The following is a 21926-nucleotide window of genomic DNA, read 5'->3' on the forward strand; positions in this document are numbered from 1 at the left end:
ACATTTAAATATTATTATTCATCTTTAATATTCAAAATTTTCATCCAAACACTCTCCGACTTTCTGATATTTTTATTATTCTTAGTATTATTTTTATTCTTTAATATATATTTATTCTGGATCACTCACCAACCAACTACCAAAAAACAATTACTAATCTGTTTTTCGTAATATAATAACTTCCGTCATATCAAATACATTTAACTCTAGTTACTAATCAAAATACTCAAGTTCTTTTTCTCCCTCTAGTGTTTATGAGAGACCATCATATAGTGATGTATTTACTTATCATTTTATAAAAGCATGAGATTGAGCTAAAGCTAGGAGAAATTGAGGTAGGAATTGTGCCTTTGTGTGTTTTTTATCTTTATGATTCCATTGCCAAAAAAAATAAAAATAAAAATTGTGGCGGGTTGGTAAGTATCCTTCCATTCTTTAACCCTCAGTGGGATTTCCCGGCACGAATTCGAACTAGTCAGATCCGAATGTGCGTACCGACACCGGGTGGAAAAAAAGAATAAATAGCACAAGAAAGAAGGAAGCAGGAATATGCCAAGCTAAATCTTCTTTTTAGAACCAGAAATAAGAAAGCAACAACTGCTAGTTTCACTTCCTTAACAGTTTATGTTTCTACTGTACAATCACTAACAGTATGTAACTATGTATATTGTGAAGAAAGTCACTTCAGAATAGTGTTAAAGTAACCATTTAACTGTAAACCTCCATTTCTTGGCTTGTATTTTCCTGTACTGTTAGTCTCACTGGTGCTCAGCATCATGAGCTTTCAAACGGCTAATGTCTCCCCTAAATGAAGGGTAGAGAGGGCGAGATCTCCTGAAAGAGAAAATATCTTCAATCTGGACGACGTTTGGTTCAACAGGATCAACTTTCTCCGCCTTGAATTCAGAAGAATGTGAGCTTCCAAAGACTTGTAAGCTTAATGACTTTCTTTTAGGAGCGCCAACGTTCACATGTTCGTTAAAGAAATCGATCAGGTCTGTTTTGGTTATCAGCTTCAGTGCTGCAACCTATTTCATGAATGTTAAATAGCAATATCTAGTTATATATGATACAACAGATGTCCAACTTAAATTCTTGTTTCAGAAAGAAGAACGTCGAGACAATTACCCACCTTTTGAACTCCCAGAAATTAGCAAGGGACAAAAGAATGATCTACCAACTTTCAGGGAACAATGCCACTACGCGGACGCGGTACCTCTTACTAGTTTATTCTACATTCCCTCTAAGAATCCAGCATCTTTGTATGCATGACTTGACTTCTTCCATATTTCGTTGTAGTTTGACTTAAAAGGTGCCCTACACCGACCGCCCCAGCCATCAGCCCTCCCCCCCCCCTGGAAAAGGGAAAATAAGGAAATAATCCCTTGTTCCAATCTATATGATATGGTTTGACTCGGCACGAAGTGGGTATACCAGGATGGATAAGATTAGTACCGAAGATATTCGGGCCAAAGTGGGAGTGTCCCCGAGGGAGGACAAGATACGGGAAGCTAGGCTTAGATGGTTTGGGCAGGTGAAGAGCAGAAACGCAGATGCCCCAATAAGAAGGTGTAAAAGGTTGGCTCTAGTAGGGATGAGAAGAGGTAAAGGTAGGCCAAAGACTATTGGGGAGAGGTGATTAGGCAGAATATAGCGTTGCTTCAGCTTATGGAGGACATGATCCTTGATAGAAAGGTGCGGATGTCGAGAATCAAGATAGAAGGCTAGCAGGTAGTATAGAGTATTAGTGTTAAGTCATGTATTCCATTATTGTTAGATTTCTATTATTACTTGTTGTTCTTTTCGTTTCGTTTTCTTACTATCTTGTTGTTGTTAATGCTTGGTGCTACTGCTTTTCTTTTCGTCTCTCGTGAGCCGAGGGTCTATCGGAAATAGCCTCTATACCTTCAAGGTAGGGTAAGGTCTGCGTACACACTACCCTTCTCATACCCCACTTGTGGGATTACAATGGGTTTGTTGTTGTTGTTGGTTTGACTCGGCACAGAATTTAAGAAAAAAAATTAAGATTTTTTGAAACTTGTGGTCGTAAACATTGCATAACATTGTGTGGCTAGAAGACTTTTGAAACTTGTGGTCTTAAGTATACCATAACATTTGTGTGGCTATAAAATCTTCTCATTAATGGTAAAATCACGGGAAGTTTAAAGTTAAATTGTTTCCAAATATAGAAGAGTATCATTCTTTTTGGAATGGACAAATAAGGAAATAATGTGACATAAATTTAAATTGGAATGGAAAGAGTGCATAGGATAATCTCCTTTTAGCTATCAATTCAATTCAGAGAAATAACTGGCTTGATGTGGCAAAAGAAAGTTCATACCTCATTTTCAATTCTATCAAATCTGAGTGTGCCACCAGAAATTTCCCACCAGAAATAATTAGTTTCCTCTGATAAATTTTTAAACTTCTCGAGCTTAATATCAATAAGAGCATTGACTTTTCTCTGCATCATATAAAAGACCAAAATCTCAGTAGGCGAGGCAACTGTGATATTTAGTGGGCGTTTGGACATAAGAATTGTAAAATTCCAAAGTAGGGGGAAAATTTTTTCAAGTGAAAATGGTATTTGAAATTTAGAGTTGTGTTTGGACATAAATATAATTTTGGGTTGTTTTTGAAGTTTTGTGGGTGATTTGAGTGAAAATTTTGAAAAACAGCTTTTTGGAGTTTTTCAAATTTTTGAAAATTTCCAAAATGTATCTTCAAGTGAAAATTGAAAATTTTATGAACAAACGCTGATTTCGAAAAAAAAGAAATTATTTTGAGAAAAAGAAAAAAAATTCTTATGTCCAAACGGGCTCTTAATATTGCAGACAAATAGAAATAATTAATGAGCCGCACATCAAGCTAAAAAATGTATTCAAGTGATCAGTTGATCTTGACTTTATTGATTTGTTACTGATGGGTTTATTCCAAAGATACTAATAGAAGAAATGCATTTAAAGAAACTTATGTATGCAGCCACAGCCACACTGACTAATCATTTTCTAAGTACTACATGATGCTTATCTCAAGTCATTTCCCTGTAGCTATTTCTCAAAATATTACTTTTCTGAGAGTTGTCACAATGATGCCATTGTGTTGTTGTTGTTGACGATCTTTTAGTAACTGTGAAGTCCAGCCCAACTTGTGGGCAACCAGACTATTCCACTGGTACCGGCATTAGTATCCGGTAAATCTACCTACCTAGGCTTATCCTTTTTTTTTCTTTTTTCCTTCCCTGGGATTCAAACCTTCACGATGATACCAATTCAAGAAGCAAATCTTAAAGGAGATTCAATATTTGACCTTAAACTCATCATCTGACATGTCATGAAGCTGACTTTCCAACATCTTGAGAAATGCCTGGAATCGCAACTCGATATATCTTGGATCCTGTATCATGGTTCATCATTAGTGTCTCATATTGAAAGCATAAAGGATTTTTATAATCTTTCATTTGTTGGCTTACATAGAGATGATGTAATGTATTTACCTTGACTGAGGATTGAACTATAAGCTGCATTCCGCAAATACCAGCATCACTCCTACAGTTTAGCAACATTAACTTGCCTTCAGCAGTGAAGAAAATTAAATAGACATACTGCCTATTTCCCAAGAGCAAATACATTCATAGAGAATTTAAAAGAGAAGAGTTGGCTTACGTCCGTGAAAGTGATGTAATATAACCAAGCTGCTCAACAGATCTAAGCTGGTCGAAAGCTGGTTGCTTAGCTATGAGAACAAATAGTTGTCGTTTTACATTTTTGATGTATTCATCTGGATGCGTCTTCAAACATAGAATAAGATAAACTGTATTAGCAGGAAGAAAGAAAAATGGTAAAACTCATAAAAAGCCAACTTACAAAGATAAGATATCGAGAAGATTAAGGTTGCTCAATTGGAAAGTTTCGCACTTTGTTCGTTATAAGCTTTTCTGACAGCTTCTTCTTAAGTACATACAAATTATTTGTCTAGCCACAAGTCAATAGAATGGCCAGATTAACTGGTTTCATGATTTTGAACACTTTAGGTACATAATTTCTTAAACAAACTCCTACTAGTTTTGATCATTCAATTTTTGCTAATTCTCTTTGACTGTTCTAACAACACTTACTGCGGACAAGGAGTTTACTGCTAAACAAAAGGAACAACCCATATATAAGGGGTAAACAAGAAGTGCAAAGTTGTGCACAGAAAAACGAGTTTGCTCATGAGGCATCCAATCATATATATGATGTAACTGCTACAAAATATCATTAGAAAAAATGAACAAAAGGAGGAGAGAAACAAAAGTTGTAACTTCAGATGTACCTGAATGTAATGGACAAGAGCAGAATTTTCATCAGAGGTATTTAGGCCCTCTGCAGCGTAGAAGTAATTCGTGCTCTCTTCAAGCTTTATAATTCTACTTGACGGATGCTCAGACACAAATAGGGCCCGAGATAGAGGCTGGGCACCCTTGTAAAAGGTATCTTCAATGTGCTGGATCATTGAGATTGCTTCCTTTGAGTCGATGTTTCCTGAAAAGGGGTGATTAAAAGGGTGAATATGCTAAACTGGCAAATATCCTAGAAAAATCTAGTAGGAAAGAAAAACGAACCTGCTATGTAGCACTCCAGAAACGTCCTTGATAGCAACAGAGGGTAAAACTTAACAAGGTCATCAACTTCAAGATTAGGAAGGACTTCAAGTTCATCTTTCCATGACCATGCGTGTTCCCGAAGTATTAATGAACAGTAGTACAACGCTTGTTCGTATGGCTGTTGAAACTTGAAATTTTGATATTGCTTTGTGAACAATTCCTGTCATAAGATAAAAACAGTCCAAGAGAAGGAACTATCAGTCTACAGCTTTGGATTCAAAATGTCAGCAAACTGCAATCACAATGATTGTTCAATTGTTACTACATTATTAACTAAACCACGTCAAGCTAAGCATCTGGAACAATTAAAAACATAAGAGCTTCAGCACCATATGCTTTTTAACCAAAAATTGAACTCGGCACAAAACACAAGAAGTTTTCAAGCCATCTCATTTAGTTTTTAGTGTTTTTGAATACCTAACTGTAGAAGTAAATATAGCTGCAAAGAGACTGAAAAATATAGTAGTCACAAGTTTTAGACCACATCGAATTTATCAAGAAGAGGACAGAAGTCAGTTTCTAAAATCGTGGAAGTCTTTTGTCTTGACAAGATGCTAAAACATTGGAAGCAATGCTGACTGAAGAACGTAGCGACTCAATCATTCATGCTGCAGTCACACATCAGAACTAAAGCTAAATATAGCTCCAGCTAGGTATTTCTTTAATATTCAAAGATACAACTGATTAAACGGAGAATAGTTTCTGGCAAACCAGCCAAAGATGCACTCAGTATCGTCTGAGGCATAAATGCACCAAGCCAGCCAAAAACGCACTCTTTGATGTAGGTGTTGACTATACAAGCTGAATGCTCATAACGAGTGAAGAAAACAAAGAAAATATGCCCAACCGGATAACATGAACATGAAAGTTCCTAACAGAGTTCAAGTCCCTCAAATGAAATGAGAAAAGTTCTTACACTATTTTAAGCAGGCCTATATCCCAATAATCAATAAAAATGTGCCACACTATTTTTAGCAGGCCTAGATCACATAACATAACACACTAGCTAATTCCCTACAGGAGCAATTTAATTCAGATAAAATTAGATGCAAGGATTACCATAAAACGATCTAGTCTTCAGAATTTGAATCAGGTTGAACAATAAAAAGACTTGAAAGATCCGTAAGGGATGAAAATAGACCCCTTACCTTGATAACAAAGAATCTGTCAGGTTCAACTTTGAAATTGGTAATCTTATCAATAACTTTTTCCAGTAAGACCCTCATTTTATGATTATATCCAGTCATAGTCACCTGAAAGGGAAGCAAATCAAAGTGGGAGCGTACAATTATTACAATGTCCTAAAAGTGATTGCACACATGGAATAGGAAAAAATGACAATAATTTAAGAAGCCGAATGAGCATATGATGCTTTCCCAAAGTGCAACCAAGAATCTATATATTATTAAAAGGAGAGGAAAAAGCTCCCTTCTTAAGCCAAGTGGCAGCCTAGAAAAAAGCCACATGGCATAAGTAGTTAATAATTAGTTAATTAGTTAATAATTAGTTATTGCTTATTGTTTTTGAATTTACATATCTATAAAATATAATATTTTATAATAAAAAACGAAAATTTAAAAAAATCTATCCATTCAAATTGGAGAGTACTTTCAAGTTAGAGTTTTTAAATCATTTTAAAATAAAAAACTAAAATTAAAAAAAAATAAAAAACTACCAATTCAAAATTTCTTTGTTTTTTAATAATTTTTGTTTTTATTTTTAAAAATAAAAATTTATTTATTCAGAAAATATTATTGATAATAATAGAATAAAATATAAAATAAAAAAATATATCTTCTGTTATATTATAAAAAGAAAGTAGCATACAAAAATTTAAATAAAGTAATATGCTAATTAAAGTTTCTATTAACAATGCAATAATACTAAATATTGGATAATATAATAAAGAAAAATACCGAACAAGCCTATTATTCGATGCCTATATAAGTCTCATTAATTTAATAGAGATTTTATTCATTAAAATTCAGATAATATTATTGAAAACAATAGGATAAATTTTAAATAAAAAAATATTTCAAGAGTAATAAAATATATGTCTTCTATTATATTATAAAAAGAAAGTAGTAGACAAAATTATTAAATAATATGCTAATATAAAATAAAAAATATTTCAAGATTATTAAAACATATATATCTTCTATTATATTACAAAAAGAAAGCGAGCAAACAAAAATATAAAGCAAAATAATATGCTAATAAAAAATTTCTATCAACAATGTAAAAATACTAAACATTGGATAATAGAATAAAGAAAAATATAGAATAAAAAAGTTATTCAATGACTATATAAGTCCCTTCAATTTAATAGAGATTTTGTTATTGGTATATCATATTGACAAACAAGATGACAATTAAAATTTATTAAAGCAATACAATCTAATATGTTCAAACAAACCCGATCACAATTTAATTTAATTAATATTTTTTAATAGTGACCGCGCATCGCGTGGCAGAAAAATTATTCAATGACTATATAAGTCCCTTTAATTTAATAGATATTTTATTATTGGATATATCATATTGACAAATAAGATGACAATTAAAATTTATTAAAGCAATACGATCTAATATGGTCAAATAAGCCCGATCACAATTTAATTTAATTAATATTGACCGCGCATCGCGCGGGTACAACTACTAGTAAAAAACCTTATAATAATCCAACCAAAAAATTTAGTTTTTCTTTAAAATTTGAAAACACATAAGTTAGGGGGAGAGAGAGAGGGAGCTGTGTAGATTAATTTTTGGTAACTTGTATTTAATGTTTGGAGAATTCCATTCATGATGATAATGCGCGTACAAGATAAATACCTGGAAACCATTATAGTGACTACTTATCCAATAACCGAGACCGGCGATCTCGGCATAGTAGGCTGAAAAAATGCAAGGTAGATTACAGCAGAGTTAAGCAGACACCAAACATGCACCATCAGATGAACTAATAGTTAAAGTAAAGAATATAACTAGGGACAGAATTATCCAGCAATTTAAATGATCAATATTTCAACTGTCAAAATGTCCATGCATATTTGCAATAAAGGTATATGTATATAGAAACATGATATCTTAGTCTTTGATACTTGCCATATTCATTTAGATAGTCCATCAGCAGCTGTATGAAAATGGAGGTAAGAACAATTGATTCAGGAGAACTTCTAGATTGGGGACAGCTGAAATCTATTATAATGTATCCCTTTGGCATGGAGAATAATGTATCCGGCTTGTACCATAACCTTGAATAAGGGGATTTCCTTAACAGCACTGGAAAATTCATCTGTATCGAAGGGCAAAACATTTAAGGAATTTAGTAAAGTGAAAGAGTGTGAAATGAGGTTTTGTTGTTAGTAATACCTTGTTCGAGACAGTTTTAATGGACAAGTCGGTAGGAACAAACATATTAGGTACAGGTAGATGCAAATTTCCATCAGGAGCCTTCTCCATCCATTGCTGTAACAATCAGAGCAGTGTCACCATTCTAGTCAATGTTGGCTGAAGCAATACTGCAATACCAATCTTCATCAAATCAAAAGCACCAATATTTACAGATACCCAGAATGTACCTCAATCGTGGAGCTTGTTATTTTCTCTACTGAATATGCAGTTCCATACCAAGGCTCCGTTGAGTCTGTATGACCGTCAAATTTTGTTGAAACCCAAAAGATTCTGTTGGAAAGACTTTCATGTAAGAGGTGCTCATCCACAAAGATTTAGTCACAGAGAAATGATATATGACACCATCATAATTCAGTGACATACTATTTCTGCAAATGATACATGTTGAGCACACTATCTTACTAAGCTGGAAGTTCTAACACACAATCTCTGCATTTTTATTTATCCCTATTATGCAGATAACCGCCAAAGGATTCAGAGGAAATATGCATAAGGCTATGATTAGGAAATGTTTCACCATGGTCTTATGATATGTAATGACGTAAAAGATCGGTAGCCCAAAAAGATCTCAATTTTCATTAAGATGAGTGGTTCATAAATAAAAAATCCAATAATTGTATATTTAATGACATATTAAGTGTTCTGTTTTTTTTTGGGGTGTTAAATGAGTGTAACTTGTTTCTTCTCTTGCTGGGATGCTTAGCTTATGAACTAGAAAAGCAGCAGACATTTCATGTCAGCCCAACAGCAGTAAGAGAATAGGCCAGTCTCTTTCTCTTCACCCAATCAACATTTTCCATCGTGCCTCGTTCTACAGAAAGGAGGGAGGAAAAACAACTGCATCACCAGGCTTTCTTGCTTATCCTTAACAGTCATCTTTTCTGTCTCTTCATTTTCTCTATGCTCCCTGAAGGAGAAATACCCTATGTTGCTCCGACCTCCAAAAATGTGGCCACACCCGTCAAATAATCCAAAAAATGCATTACTTTTGGAGGATCTAACACGCACCCGGCGGCATTTTTAAAGAGGCCGAGCAACATAGGAAACAGCCAAATCAACTATGACCCTATCCAATATGAATTCCTAACTGTACTGGCTTCTTGTCATGTCAAAGCCATGATTCCAACCAAAGCCAAGTCCATGAACTATAAGCAAAACAATTATCTACAAAAGAGGTCATGAGAACCTGACTTCTAAGAACGACAGTTAAAATTGATTCCACAGCTAGCAGGATTAGTCATTGGACTTCCAAGGTCATCCAATGGACATAGTCAAAAACTTGATTAAAACGATGGACATAGTCAAAAAGTATATTGTACATGTTAGACTTTAACATCATCATGCTTTAGATTATTTATCATCATAAGCTAATTAATGCGAGTATCCCATTTGCAAAAACAAAAGTTAAAAAGATATAATTGTCTACAGGGAGGCTAATTCACCTGACATTTTGTGGTGTGAGCTCATTTAGGACTGCTTCAATAATGTCTGGACTGAACCTTGAAGGTAAAGATGACCCAACCAGCCAGTCTATTGGGGGGTAAAACTGGGGGAAAAAATTACTCAAATGTAAGCAATTGTTATTCATTTGATAAGTCAAAAAAAATTGTTATTCATTTGGTATACTTGTGTAAGCAATTGTTATTCATTTGGTATACTTGTGTATAAAATGTATTTATAATGTGGATACCTGACCGCAATCATGTATCAAATTATCTCAACTACCTAAACAACAACAACAACGACCCAGTAAAATCCCACTAGTGGGGTATGGGGAGGGTAGTGTGTACGCCTAAGTTGCTCGGACACGGGTGCGGGTATCCGACACGGGTGCGGATCTAGAGATCGGATCCTTCGAGATGTAAATTCTAAGATTCGGGGATATGGATCCTAGTACGGATACGGGTGCGGGGATCCAGCTAAAAGTAATTCAAAAATATAAAAATATCTCTAAATTATGAGAAATTTCGTGGAATACGTACGTATACTCGTATAGTATGTGAAGTGTGGATTTCTTTTTTATTTTCAAGTTGTAAATAAGTAAAGGATTGATTTCCTAGATAGAATATGTTATTTTCTTCAAATTTACCCTAGTTTTGGTTTTGATTTCGGGAAACAAGTTGTATCTCGTCTCGAATTTTTTCGTCCGCGGTGGTCAAAGCACCCAATTGTTTGACCAGATCCGGTACGGATCCCATACCCACACCCATACTAGTGTCGTGTCGACACGGGTGCGGCACCTAAACTGCCATGTCGGAGCAACTTAGCCGCTCACACCTCCTTACCGGAGCGTCTGGGCTTCTCCTCTAAACGTGCCCGAACCATCTAAGCCTCACTTCCCGCATCTTGTTATCAATGGGAGTCACGCCCACCTTCTCCTGAATATAATCATTCCTAATCTTATCCATCCTAGTGTGCCCGCACATCCACCTTAACATCCTCATCTCTGCTACTTTCATCTTCTGGATATGTGAGTTCTTAACAGGCCAACACTCAGCCCCATACATCATGGCCGGTCTAACCACCGCTCTATAAAACTTACCTTTGAGTATCGGTGGCACTCTCTTATCACACAGGACTCCAGATGCTAACCTCCACTTCATCCACCCCACTCCAATACGGTGTGTGACATCCTCGTCGATCTCCCCTCCCCCTTGGATAACCGACCCAAGGTACTTGAAACTGCCTCTACTCGGGATGACCTGTGATTCAAGCCTCACATCCACGTCCACTTCCCTCGACTCAGCGCTTAACTTGCACTCCAGGTATTCCGTCTTTGTCCTGCTCAGCTTAAAACCCTTAGACTCAAGAGCTTGTCTCCAGGCCTCCAGCCTCTCGTTAACACCTGCTCGCGACTCATCAATCAGAACTATGTCATCAGCGAATAACATACACCATGGCACCTCCCCTTGAATATGATGTGTTAACGCGTCCATCACCAAGGCAAATAAGAACGGGCTGAGCACAGAACCTTGGTGCAATCCCATAACAACCGGGAAATGCGCAGAGTCGCCTCCTACTGTCCTAACCCAAGTCTTAGCCCCATCATACATGTCCTTAATCGCCCTAATGTAGGCAACCGACACACCTTTAGCCTCCAGGCATCTCCAGAGAACTTTTCTAAGAACCTTGTCATACGCTTTCTCCAGATCAATAAACACCATGTGCAGATCCTTCTTCCTCTCCCTATACTGTTCCACCAGTCTTCTAGTAAGGTGTATAGCTTCCGTAGTAGAACGACCCGGTATGAACCCAAACTGGTTGTCGGATATAGACACCGACCTCCTCACCCTTTCTTCAACTACCCTCTCCCAAACTTTCATGGTATGGCTCAGTAATTTGATACCCCTATAATTGTTACAACTCTGGATAGCACTTTTGTTCTTATACAACGGAACCACCGTACTCCACCTCCACTCATCTGGCTATCTTCTTCGTCCTAAAAATAACATTAAACAGCCCCGTCAGCCACTCCAAGCCTGCTCTACCCACACACTTCCAAAATTCAACTGGAATTTCGTCCGGCCCGCTCGCTCTGCCCCTTCTCATCTTACGCATAGCTCCCACGACCTCCTCAACCTCGATACGCCTTAAGTACCCAAAGTCACAGTGACTCTCGGGATGCTCCAGTTCACCTAGCACAATATCTCGATTCCCTTCATTAAGAAGTTTATAAAAGTAAGTCTGCCATCTCCTCTTAATCTGGGCATCTTCCATCAATACTCTACCATCTTCGTCCTTGATGCATCTCACTTGGTCCAAATCCCGAACCTTCCTCTCTCTCGTCTTGGCCAGCCGGAATAACTTCTTCTCCCCGCCTTTCTCCCCCAGTTCCTCGTACATACGACCATAAGCAAAGATTGAGAGAATTCGTGAAGACAAATGTCTTAAGCCTGAAACCTGGTGTGATGAGACAAAGAACCAACTTCCCAATCAGAGGGGTTTTGTTGTTATGGTTTCAAGCAATCTCTGGGTTGATGATTAGCGTTAGAAAGTGTGTTATCTTTCATATGGAAGAAATTCAGGAAGTGGAGGACATGACAAGGGTGTTAACATGAAAAGTCAGTGATCTTCAGGCTACGTACTTGAGCCTACCACTAGGGGCCGCTCATGGAGATGAAACAATGAAACCCTTTTATGTAGATGTTGGAAATAAGGTTCACTAGGAATCTAGAAGAAGGAAAGATAATCCTAATAAAGTGTGCTCTCTAATTTATCAACCTACCTCATGATTTTTTTTTTTTGAGAAGGTAACATTTGTTGCATATATATTGACTGTATCAAAACAGGTATAGTTAACCATAATTACAGAGGGTGGTACAGGAAGATTCTTTAGTCCTTACAAAGATCCTAGAACATCAACAAAAGATTCTGGATCTTCCATGTACTCTTGCTTACACCAAAAATAAATGGATGAGAAATCCCTCTTTTTTATTTCATATGATTTTGCTTACTATGTTATTTATCCGACCCCTTTTCCTTAGGCTGCAAATTCCTGAATTTTTTGTGAGAAGGAAAGGAAGAGATTTATCCACATTGTTATAATTAGAGCAGGTCACTTTCTATATGAAGATGAAGGAATTGGTAGTTAAGGACCTCAAGGTTTAATGCCATATTAACTTCATATGAAACTGCTTTATGGAAACAAATCATGAGAGGGTGGAGATAATTCTCAAAGCACATAATATTTAAGGTAGAAGGGGGCGATAAGGGCAATATTGAAGAGGGGAAGAAAACAATTCTTTAATCTGCCTTTTGAGTTTCTAAAGCTCCAGGAAAGTTAAGTTTATATGATATCACTTGGTATTTTCTATGTACATCAATGGGAGCATGTCTATCATTTCATTATGCGCCATTGAGTATCCACAATATTAGGAACATGATGCTGAACTTTGGACTTGTGAAATAGGAAAAGAATTCTCATTGACTTGATTCAGAAGCAATGTATGGGAGGTACTTCTTAGGAGCCTTATGACGAGTACGATATGCTAGGTAATCAGTATCTCTGCTAATAAGAAAAATAAATATTTTATAATTATACACGTAACATCCCAAGGTATCATATAGAATATACAATAAGATTTTATTTATTCAAGTACACTCTATATATGCATGTATTCTAATAGACCCCTCAAACTCAAAGTGGGAAAATCAACTTGAGTTTGCTTATTTCTAAAATATAAAAAGTTGATGCGAACATCTCGACGGAATAGTGCACAATCACCAAAAAGAAAATAGGTGATGGAATTCTTTCCTTCAGAAAGTCACTGGTTGTGAAGTATGATGTTGCAAAACACCAAAACCCTAGAGCGTAACTCGAATTGGCAGAACAATGACAAGAAATTCAAAGTTTGGAGGAGGGAGTCAGTCTCGTAAAAGGAGCAGCAGCAGTCGCCAGAGAGATGAACCGTGCTTGAACAATCCTAGAGAGAGGAGTGGTGACTGAACGGTTGCTAGAGAGGAGCGATCATGAATAGTTGCAGGGGTAGAGAAGTGATACCTGGACGTTTGCCCAGAGATAGCAGCACTGGCTACCGAAGAGACGAGCAGCGCGGGATACCGAAAGGAAGAAGAAGAAAAGATTTATCGGGCGAGTGACACGCACTGACCAACATCGCCAGCCGGTAGCAAAAACTATTTGAGCCACTACCAAGATTGCAGAGGCTCAGATACCATATGAAAAAAAAAAAAAAAAAAAATTCTCATTAACTTGATTCAGTAACATCGTGGAAGAGGTGCTCTGCTTGGGAGAAAGGAGCTTGAAAGTTTCAAAGGCGAGGATACAATCATTAGCCAATTGCAAAAGACACTACTATTTAGAAAAAAAAAGTGAAAAAGAAAACTTTAGAGCGTACACAACGTCCCTACTTGTACAGATAATATGGTGGGACTTTGTAAAATAATCTCCACTGTTAGAACTATTTTGGTGTATACTTCTAGTATTATGGGACCATTTCTGTCAATAAAATATCATTTTCATGAATAAAAATAAACAATATAAAAAGAATCAATGAGCACTTCAAAAGCATCCATATAAATGAACCCAAATGCGGAAATATGATTGTCAATGTACCTGCATATTCGATGCAACATCTACAACATAGTCAATGGCAGAATTCTTGTCTTGATAATGGAAATCAGTCTCAGACATAGCAGAAAGCTGCATGTTTAGAGTATATGTGAGCTAGAAACTTGACAAAAGAACGAACATCTAGTCTTTACTGAAGGGAATTCATGAAACAAAAATTTAAAGCTTTAAATAAAATGATGAGCACTACTTTTACGCAAAAATGAAAATTTTCCACCCAATCATTGAACTATATCTCAATTTCAAACTAGTTGGGGACAACTATATGATCCTTTGAATGCCCTCCACTTTAGTCGGAACCATTCCATTTCAATACTAAATAATTTGTCTTTTATGGCAAATTATCCATAAAAGTATCACTGCGAAAATTCAGTTTGCTCTGTATGTTTTATATATCTATCAATAAATCTTCCTCTAGCCTTAAAGGTATATTAAGCTCCTCTAAACAACAATAATCACTTTGGTGTTTGATACAAAATTAAGTGCAACAACCTCATCAAATATCCATTTACAGGCACCAGCTTGCCGTAGAAGGTCAATATATTTGAAAAGTAGTGCCACAACATCCTCAAAATGATCTGAAATATTATTGAGACACGAAGGTCAGTGTAGTAAGGTTCCCAAGAGAAGATGAATTCGAGAAACAAATGAGAAAATAGAGAAAATGGAGGGCAAGAACAACACATTACCTTCTAATTTCCTGTCCACAAATGGGGTGGGGGGTGGGGGGGTGTGGAGAGATGAGAGAACTAACCATGCCCAGCATCAGTCAGATGAATATAAACTTCAAAAAATGAGAAGTGACGACCGCCACTTGACTCTCCAGCCGATAAGCTTGTTGCCCAACCTACAAGGATTTGCAGAGATAAATAGCAATAATTTCTTAGAAACAGTCTACGCAAACAGTAAGTAATGCTTGATATATATACAGACCCCAGAAAACATGTAATGCAAAAGCAAGTGAGATACAATCATTGGCCTAAATAACTAATTCAGATATATCTTCATCATTGTTGCTTTTCCATCCATAAATAAATATAAGAAATTTAAACAAATCTATGCTTCTTTCTTCCGGGTAATCTATGTACCATGCTAGTCTACCACCTTGACCCCGTTTCCTCAATAGCAGATTTCTCTGGCAGTTGAAAAATAAATATTAGTCCTTGTTAGATTGTCCCACATTGGTTGATGGAATGGGTTGTTGTCCCCTTATGTGGTCTTGGGAAATCCTCACCTCATGGGCCAGCTTTTGAGATTGAGCTAGGCCTAGATCCATTTTCTTAACATGGTATCAGAGTCAGACCCATCCCAATTCTTGGTTTACCCAACGTTGGACACATGTTATGTTCCAGCCCTGGGCGTGCCGGAGGGGGTGTTAGATTATGCCACATTGGTATAGGGAATGAGTTGTTGTCTCTTTGTATAATATTAGGCACTCCTCACCTTATAAGCTAACTTTAGGTTGAGTTACTTCCAAGGTTCATTTTCTTATCATAGTATGAAATCTAGACTCATCCCTATTCTTAGTATACCTAATGTTGAGCCCCAGTGTTATTATACACTCTAGATGTCCACTCCTCGGTGTGTGGGGGAGAGTATTAGATTGTCCACAATGATTAAGGGAAGGGGTTGTTGTCTCCTTATATGATTTGCTTGTAAATGACGTACTGATATGTCTTAACTAATTTTGCATATCTTTGCAACTGAACTCAAGAGTTCCATAAGTGCCACATAACGAATGGCTGGTGGGATAGAATCCGAATTTCTAATAATTATGTTGAGAACTCACCTAACTTCTTCAAGATATAAAACAAGGATCCTTCTCCTTCATGTCCAATCAAGTGACTCAAATAGATTGAAGGCCCTTCCTTGTAATAAATTACCCCTGGAATTATTGGCCACACAATCCTCAACCTATGACCTTGTTTTATTGGAACAGCTCTGACTAGAATCTGTGTAACAAAAATAAAGAATCATAGGCGTAGGACAACTGCAATAATGAAGAGTATGCAACAGAAGAGAGAAGAATGTTTGATTATTAGCTCATTTCTGCCATCCCCAACCCATATGAAAAAGAAAAATGAAAGTTTCAACACACGGCTAAGAAGTTTGATATAATTTCATGCCTCATCAGTAAGATTTCTAATTGAAAAAAAAAGGGACCAGTGCGCTAATCCAACAGGAGTTGCTGTGCCAACATGTACAGAATATACAACTTGAGTGAATTGCTAAGCTTATGTGACACCTTATTGCATCTCAAGTACATGGACACAAAGATGTTAGAACTTGAAAAGGGCTCACAGTATCTTTCATGTGTTGTCCACCAAAGCCAAATTAAGCTGAATCTCGAAAGATGATAAGTGGTGGTAGGAGACAACCAGAAGTTTAGCTCTCTTCTCTAAAGGTAGGGTGCAGAAAATCAAATGCATGTATAGAAAACTCCATTCCACATCTCACAATTTCAAAAATCTGTGTGATCAATCATAAGCAAAGTAAAAATATCAATCTTAAGTTCAAGTGACCCTATATCATAAAACCTTTTTTCCTTCCCTGTCTGCCGTTAATCTTTGTACCAGAAAAACAACACCTTTTTTAATCCAGTCAACATGAAATGGGTAAAAGAGATCCAATAGCACATAGCCCTTATATTTTCCAATTCAGACACTTGTGTCAAATTTATGACCCCAACACCTATTTGAGCACCTGAAGATGTTCTGATTTGCAAGGCTGATCAGTAACAGGAGAGTAACTTCTATTGGTATTTGGAACTTCTTGGAATATGCTCTGTACCAGTGTTTGAGCTTTATCAAGGCAGACTGATGTTTTAAGAGAGAAAATTAGTATAGATAATATTCCGCAAGAATAATTTATAGGGAAGAAAAGAGAAATCAACCGGCTACCTTTTGCATAAACAACTAAATGCATTAAGCTGGCTGAATAATTTTCTTCATAAAATTTGAGAAGCTCCTCCCTAGTATTCAACCCTCTTGCTTTTGGCTGCACCTCCAAAGTATCCCAACTGCCTGTGCAAGAGTCAAATGTTTATAAATGTCAAAAGAAACAATGTGCAACATACAAAGGAGTAACTTCTCTTTCTCTTTAATACAGGAGTACAATAATATAGACTTTTTACGGCACTGATGTTCTGAAAAGAACAAATCAGCTAAAAATGCAGCAATACAAACTGGACAAGTTAACTATATAGGGATTCAAGGTTATCCAAAGTTAGATTGCAAGCCATGTATTCAGATCATATGGAAGACATTACACATCAAATCACAAACCTGTGCCAAATTTGTGGTACGGATGATCTTTAGCACTCAGGAGTACAATAATATAGACTTTTTACGGCACTGATGTTCTGAAAAGAACAAATCAGCTAAAAATGCAGCAATACAAACTGGACAAGTTAACTATATAGGGATTCAAGGTTATCCAAAGTTAGATTGCAAGCCATGTATTCAGATCATATGGAAGACATTACACATCAAATCACAAACCTGTGCCAAATTTGTGGTACGGATGATCTTTAGCACTCAGATGTTTCTGAAGCTGCACAGAAAGTAATGCAAGAATGAAGAAGGGTTTTCTTTCCTCCAAAAGAAAAAGAATAAAAATTTGAAAGAGCTAAACAACACAGCTCAAACAGGTACTTAAACGAATGTACAGGCTCAAGATCCACAAGATAAGAGAGAGAAACAAGCATAACATGGAACAATCTTATTCTAAGATTTTTTTGGATAAAGAGAGAGAAACAAGCATAACATGGACCAGGTAATCCTATACATTGGTTGTACACCTAACAGTAAATCAATATAAGGTCGCTCACTAATAACTTAAGTTTTTAGATGATGACTGCACAATTCAATATGGTATCAGAGTAGGTACGACGTCCTGCACTCAAGTCTCACCGCCATCAATTAGCAGAATATTTCTTCGCCCTAAAAATAGAATCATGCCCACGTAAAGGGGCGCAGAAGACCTAAGTAAATAACTAAAATTCTCTAGTAGTTTAATCTTTTAACTGATGTGATCACACAATTGAACTTCATCTATCTCCTTCATCGAATCATCACAAGTACCAAAGGAAGCATAAAGCTGACTTACGAGTCCATATAAGTACCTGGTACACTCTGTGACCATCAGATAATAGGTTGTTTTGGTTCTCTGAAGATGACTCCGCAAGTTGCCACGGGCACAAGACAAAGACAGTAGAGCAATCAGCAGTTGATAATGTTTATAGGACTGAACACATCAATATTCACAAATCATGAAGCCTCACCAGAATCAACAGCTTTTATTTCCCTTGTTGTAGCATCAGGTGACATCAACGGTTTGATAAAAAACTGTGCAAATCTAAATAATGAAACACCATAAGGCATTTCATAGATACTTTTTCAAAGATAATAAGGAGTTAAATCCATACCTGTCCAAAGCTTCTTCAAAACAATCTGCATTAATGTCGAAGTGAAAGTTGGTGTTCTCGGAAGATGTAAAAGCATTGGTAGAACCTCCATGCTGAATCAATAATAAAAAAGGAGGAAATTAAACTCTATATGACAGTTACCTGAAGGGAATTTATGCAAAACTGCATTCATTAGTGCTATTAGTAATTTGCCATAAGTATACCAGTTACTGATACTAAGAAGTGACATTTTAAGAAAAAGATAACCATTCTCATGCTCCGTACCGCTCGGCTTGAGCAGTTAACTTAAAAAGTCTGAGTTGCTAACTACTAGGACGACAAGTCCCTGAGGCCTCAAATAGTTTAACCGAGTTGACAGCCATGAAAGATGATATGGCTTACCCACTTTGACAGACAGGACAGATGATAAATGACCACAATTCTTTTTTGGTTTTCTTTAATTGTTAAGGGTGTTTGTAAGGTGGGCTATTGGAGACAAATAGTGAAAAGTTTGGTTGAAAATCCAAGGGAAGACTCCAGGGTTTGGATAGGCTCTCAAAGAGATGCTTGGTTTTCGTGACATCTAGTTAGTTGATACACTCAGCAATTTCTACATTTCAAGACCGTCTTTGTTCTATTCTAACTAACTAGTTCAAATTAAGCTAGGACATTTTTCATATCTCATCCCCTCTTAAACTAGGACATCTTTTATATCTAATCTCCTCTTAAACTGGGACATTTTGATATCTAATCTCCTCTAATTTGACACTTTGTCCAAGTTAAGCTAGGACATTTTTGATGTCTAATCTCCTCTTAAACTCCTAGCCATAACACACTTGTCTGCATTCTTCCAATCTCTTCTCTTATCAGGACTTAGCTGCTATATGAAAAATAAGAGAAGAGACTGCAGCAACACATTAGCCCACTGACTTATGCCATAAACTCCTACAAATAGTTAATAGAAAACACATAATACTTTCGTCTGATGCAAGACAATATTTCATGCTAACATTCTAACCTTCCCCTCAAATTTCGGGGTGGAGCAAATTAATGACTGAAGCATATGCAAATAGTTAAACCACCACCATGTATCACCATCAAGGCTCAATAAAAGAGCCCATGAAAACGAACAAAATTGTATCCAACATAAAAAAATCATGACGCAGACAACTATCACTTCTCGATAGTCTTGAAGAGAAGATAGATTGCAAGAATAAGCAGTAGGAAGAAGGAACAAATTGTTTAACCAGAGTAGAAATTCAGGAAAAAGTAAATCATAATTGTGAATAAATAAAAAAAGATACCTGGGTGATGTATTTTGAGTAACTATTCTCCACGGGATACTTCTCACTTGCATAAAACAGCATATGTTCTGCAGTGTAGCACATTAAGAATCAGCATGCACTTTCGCCTCAAGGAAAAATGTGATACTAAAATAGCAAACAATATAATGGAATACCGTGCAAAGGGTGCAATTAACAAAACACCAGCTTTGCACGTTATTAGAAGTTAAAATTCCCACCGCTTCAGGAAACAACTTTCAGGTTCGCGGAATACTGCTGCATAGCACCCAAGCTATAACAATAACTACGCCTCCGTCCCAAACAAGTTGGGGTCGGCTATATGAATCCTCACTGACCATGTTACTCCATAAAAGCTCATCTCAGGCCAATATTAAACCCAAAAAAAAAAAAAAAAATGAATAGCACCCAAGCTACAGGAAACAAAACCTCTGTTTGCTCCATTAAAACCCCAAATTCTTAGTTCAACAAACTCGTTCATAATTGATTAAGAAAAGCATCATTCTCCAAAGTTACTTCAAGAACAAGACTCAATAAAATACTAGGTGATTTTTCCCATCTACCTAAGCTTGGTAGGTACCTGTACTGATAGGAGGTAACAGATACCCAGAAAATAGTCGAGAAGCCCGCAAAGGCAGAGCCAGGAATTGAAGTTTATGGGTTCTGAACTTGCCACCGAACCCATAGCTTGTTTTAGTATTAGTACTAGGTTCGCAATTTAGAATGTGTACATATTTAAAGGATTTCCTAATACAAATACAGGATTTAAGCAAAAGCTACCACACTAGCTCCGCCACTAGGTGCGTGCAAGTTGGCCCGGACACCACCATTAAAAATAGAACTAGAGCTAATACACTAGCTTATTTGACTAAGATTTGAAAGAGCTAATGCACTAACTTAACTTACCAAGAAAATGAGCAAGGCCTTCAAGACCCTTAGGATCACTATAATATCCCACAGGCACGCCCATAGAAGCAGCACACTGATCCAACAACATAAAAAGTAAATTTTATACAAGAATCCAACACAACAATATTCATATAATGTCATAAAAATAGTTCAAGAAAAACCTTCTCTGTTTCAGGATCACTAATGAGGAGGACTTCAAGACAGTTTTGAAGGACTATTCTTCTATACTCCCTCTTATCTGAACGAGCCTTAAATATCTCCACAGATTCTTCTACTGTGCCTACAGCCATTTTTTTGAAACCCCAACTGCTCAAACGCACAAATTTTTAAGTCCAGGAATGCAAATGGGTATTTCAAGAATCAATGAAATAGAGAAAAAGAGAGTAAAGGGTGAGCGCAAAATGTGAACTTGGTTTAAGAAAATTTGTTTTCTTGAAATGTAGAGAAATTTTTTGTGCTCTTGCTAGAGGAGCAAAGACTTTTGGTTCGTTGGGTTCGTTGCAGCCTAATATAAGAGAAGCAAGTGGTCAATGCCTAGTCGTCGGTGTAAGAGAGGATTAAAGATCTACTTATCCAACAAAAGGCATTACATAGCAACGTGACAAAGCCCAACAACAACAACCAAGCCAGTATAATTTCAAAAGTGGAAACTTTAGCCCATCTAGAAAGCAGAGAACTTGTTTACGATAGACCCAATAATCAGTAATTAAAAAACTTTATAGCACCAAGCAATAACAACAACCAGATAATAAGAAATCGAAACGAAAAGAATAACAGGTAAAAAAAGGACTAACACTTATACTTTTGACTATCTAGTAGTTATCTACCTTGATTCTCGACCTCCACACCTTTCTATCTACCTCGATAAGCTGAAGTAACGTCATATACTGCCTAATCACCCCACCCCAATACTTCTTTAGCCTACATCTACCTCTTCTTAGCCCCTCTACCACCAACCTCTCACACCTCCTCACTAGGATATTTGTGTTTCTCCTCTTCACATGCTCAAACCATCTAAGCCAAACTTCTCGCATATTGTCCTCCCCCGGAGACACTCCTACTCTGACCCGGATATCTCCATTCCTAATCTTATCCACCTGGTAAGCCCACACATCCATCTTAATATCCTCATCTCTGCTACTCGAGTTCTTGACTGGCCAACAC

At 36.7% G+C, this 21926-nt stretch overlaps 1 protein-coding gene across 2 annotated transcripts; it reads right to left on the reverse strand.

Annotated features, from left to right (window-relative positions):
* Positions 1 to 552: 552 nt before the first annotated feature.
* LOC104121323 (insulin-degrading enzyme-like 1, peroxisomal) lies at positions 553 to 21270 on the reverse strand. 2 transcript variants are annotated; one of them, XM_009633287.4, is made up of 26 exons: positions 20924 to 21270; positions 20760 to 20835; positions 19857 to 19924; positions 18574 to 18665; positions 18430 to 18503; positions 18271 to 18314; positions 17648 to 17699; positions 17048 to 17170; positions 16851 to 16963; positions 15937 to 16099; positions 14902 to 14994; positions 14640 to 14725; positions 14133 to 14219; positions 9502 to 9605; positions 8227 to 8329; positions 8018 to 8113; positions 7751 to 7940; positions 7478 to 7539; positions 5794 to 5898; positions 4604 to 4805; positions 4315 to 4523; positions 3666 to 3790; positions 3497 to 3548; positions 3310 to 3396; positions 2342 to 2464; positions 553 to 1028 (listed from the first exon to the last, which is right to left on the reverse strand). In XM_009633287.4, the coding sequence occupies exons 1-26, from the start codon at positions 21050 to 21052 to the stop codon at positions 759 to 761; spliced, it is 2928 nt and encodes a 975-aa protein (XP_009631582.1). In that variant the 5' UTR covers positions 21053 to 21270; the 3' UTR covers positions 553 to 758. The 2 variants fall into 2 exon arrangements, with proteins under 2 accessions (XP_009631582.1, XP_070055598.1); XM_070199497.1 differs by lacking the exon at positions 18430 to 18503 and having other exon boundaries at positions 20924 to 20988.
* Between the last annotated feature and the right edge of the window lie 656 nt (positions 21271 to 21926).

The sequence above is a fragment of the Nicotiana tomentosiformis genome, chromosome 4 (genome assembly GCF_000390325.3).
Source record: "Nicotiana tomentosiformis chromosome 4, ASM39032v3, whole genome shotgun sequence".
NCBI lineage: Eukaryota > Viridiplantae > Streptophyta > Magnoliopsida > Solanales > Solanaceae > Nicotiana > Nicotiana tomentosiformis.

What these genes read in the sequence shown, in the direction of transcription:
- LOC104121323 (XM_009633287.4), bottom strand. Translation starts at nt 21,052, where the DNA reads ATGGCTGTAGGCACAGTAGAAGAATCTGTGGAGATATTTAAGGCTCGT. An exon ending in AGGCCTTGCTCATTTTCTTG is followed by an intron (nt 19,925 to 20,759) that starts GTAAGTTAAGTT and finishes GCTACACTGCAG; the next exon opens with AACATATGCTGTTTTATGCA. An exon ending in GTCACTATAATGGTTTCCAG is followed by an intron (nt 5,899 to 7,477) that starts GTATTTATCTTG and finishes CTTCCCTTTCAG; the next exon opens with GTGACTATGACTGGATATAA.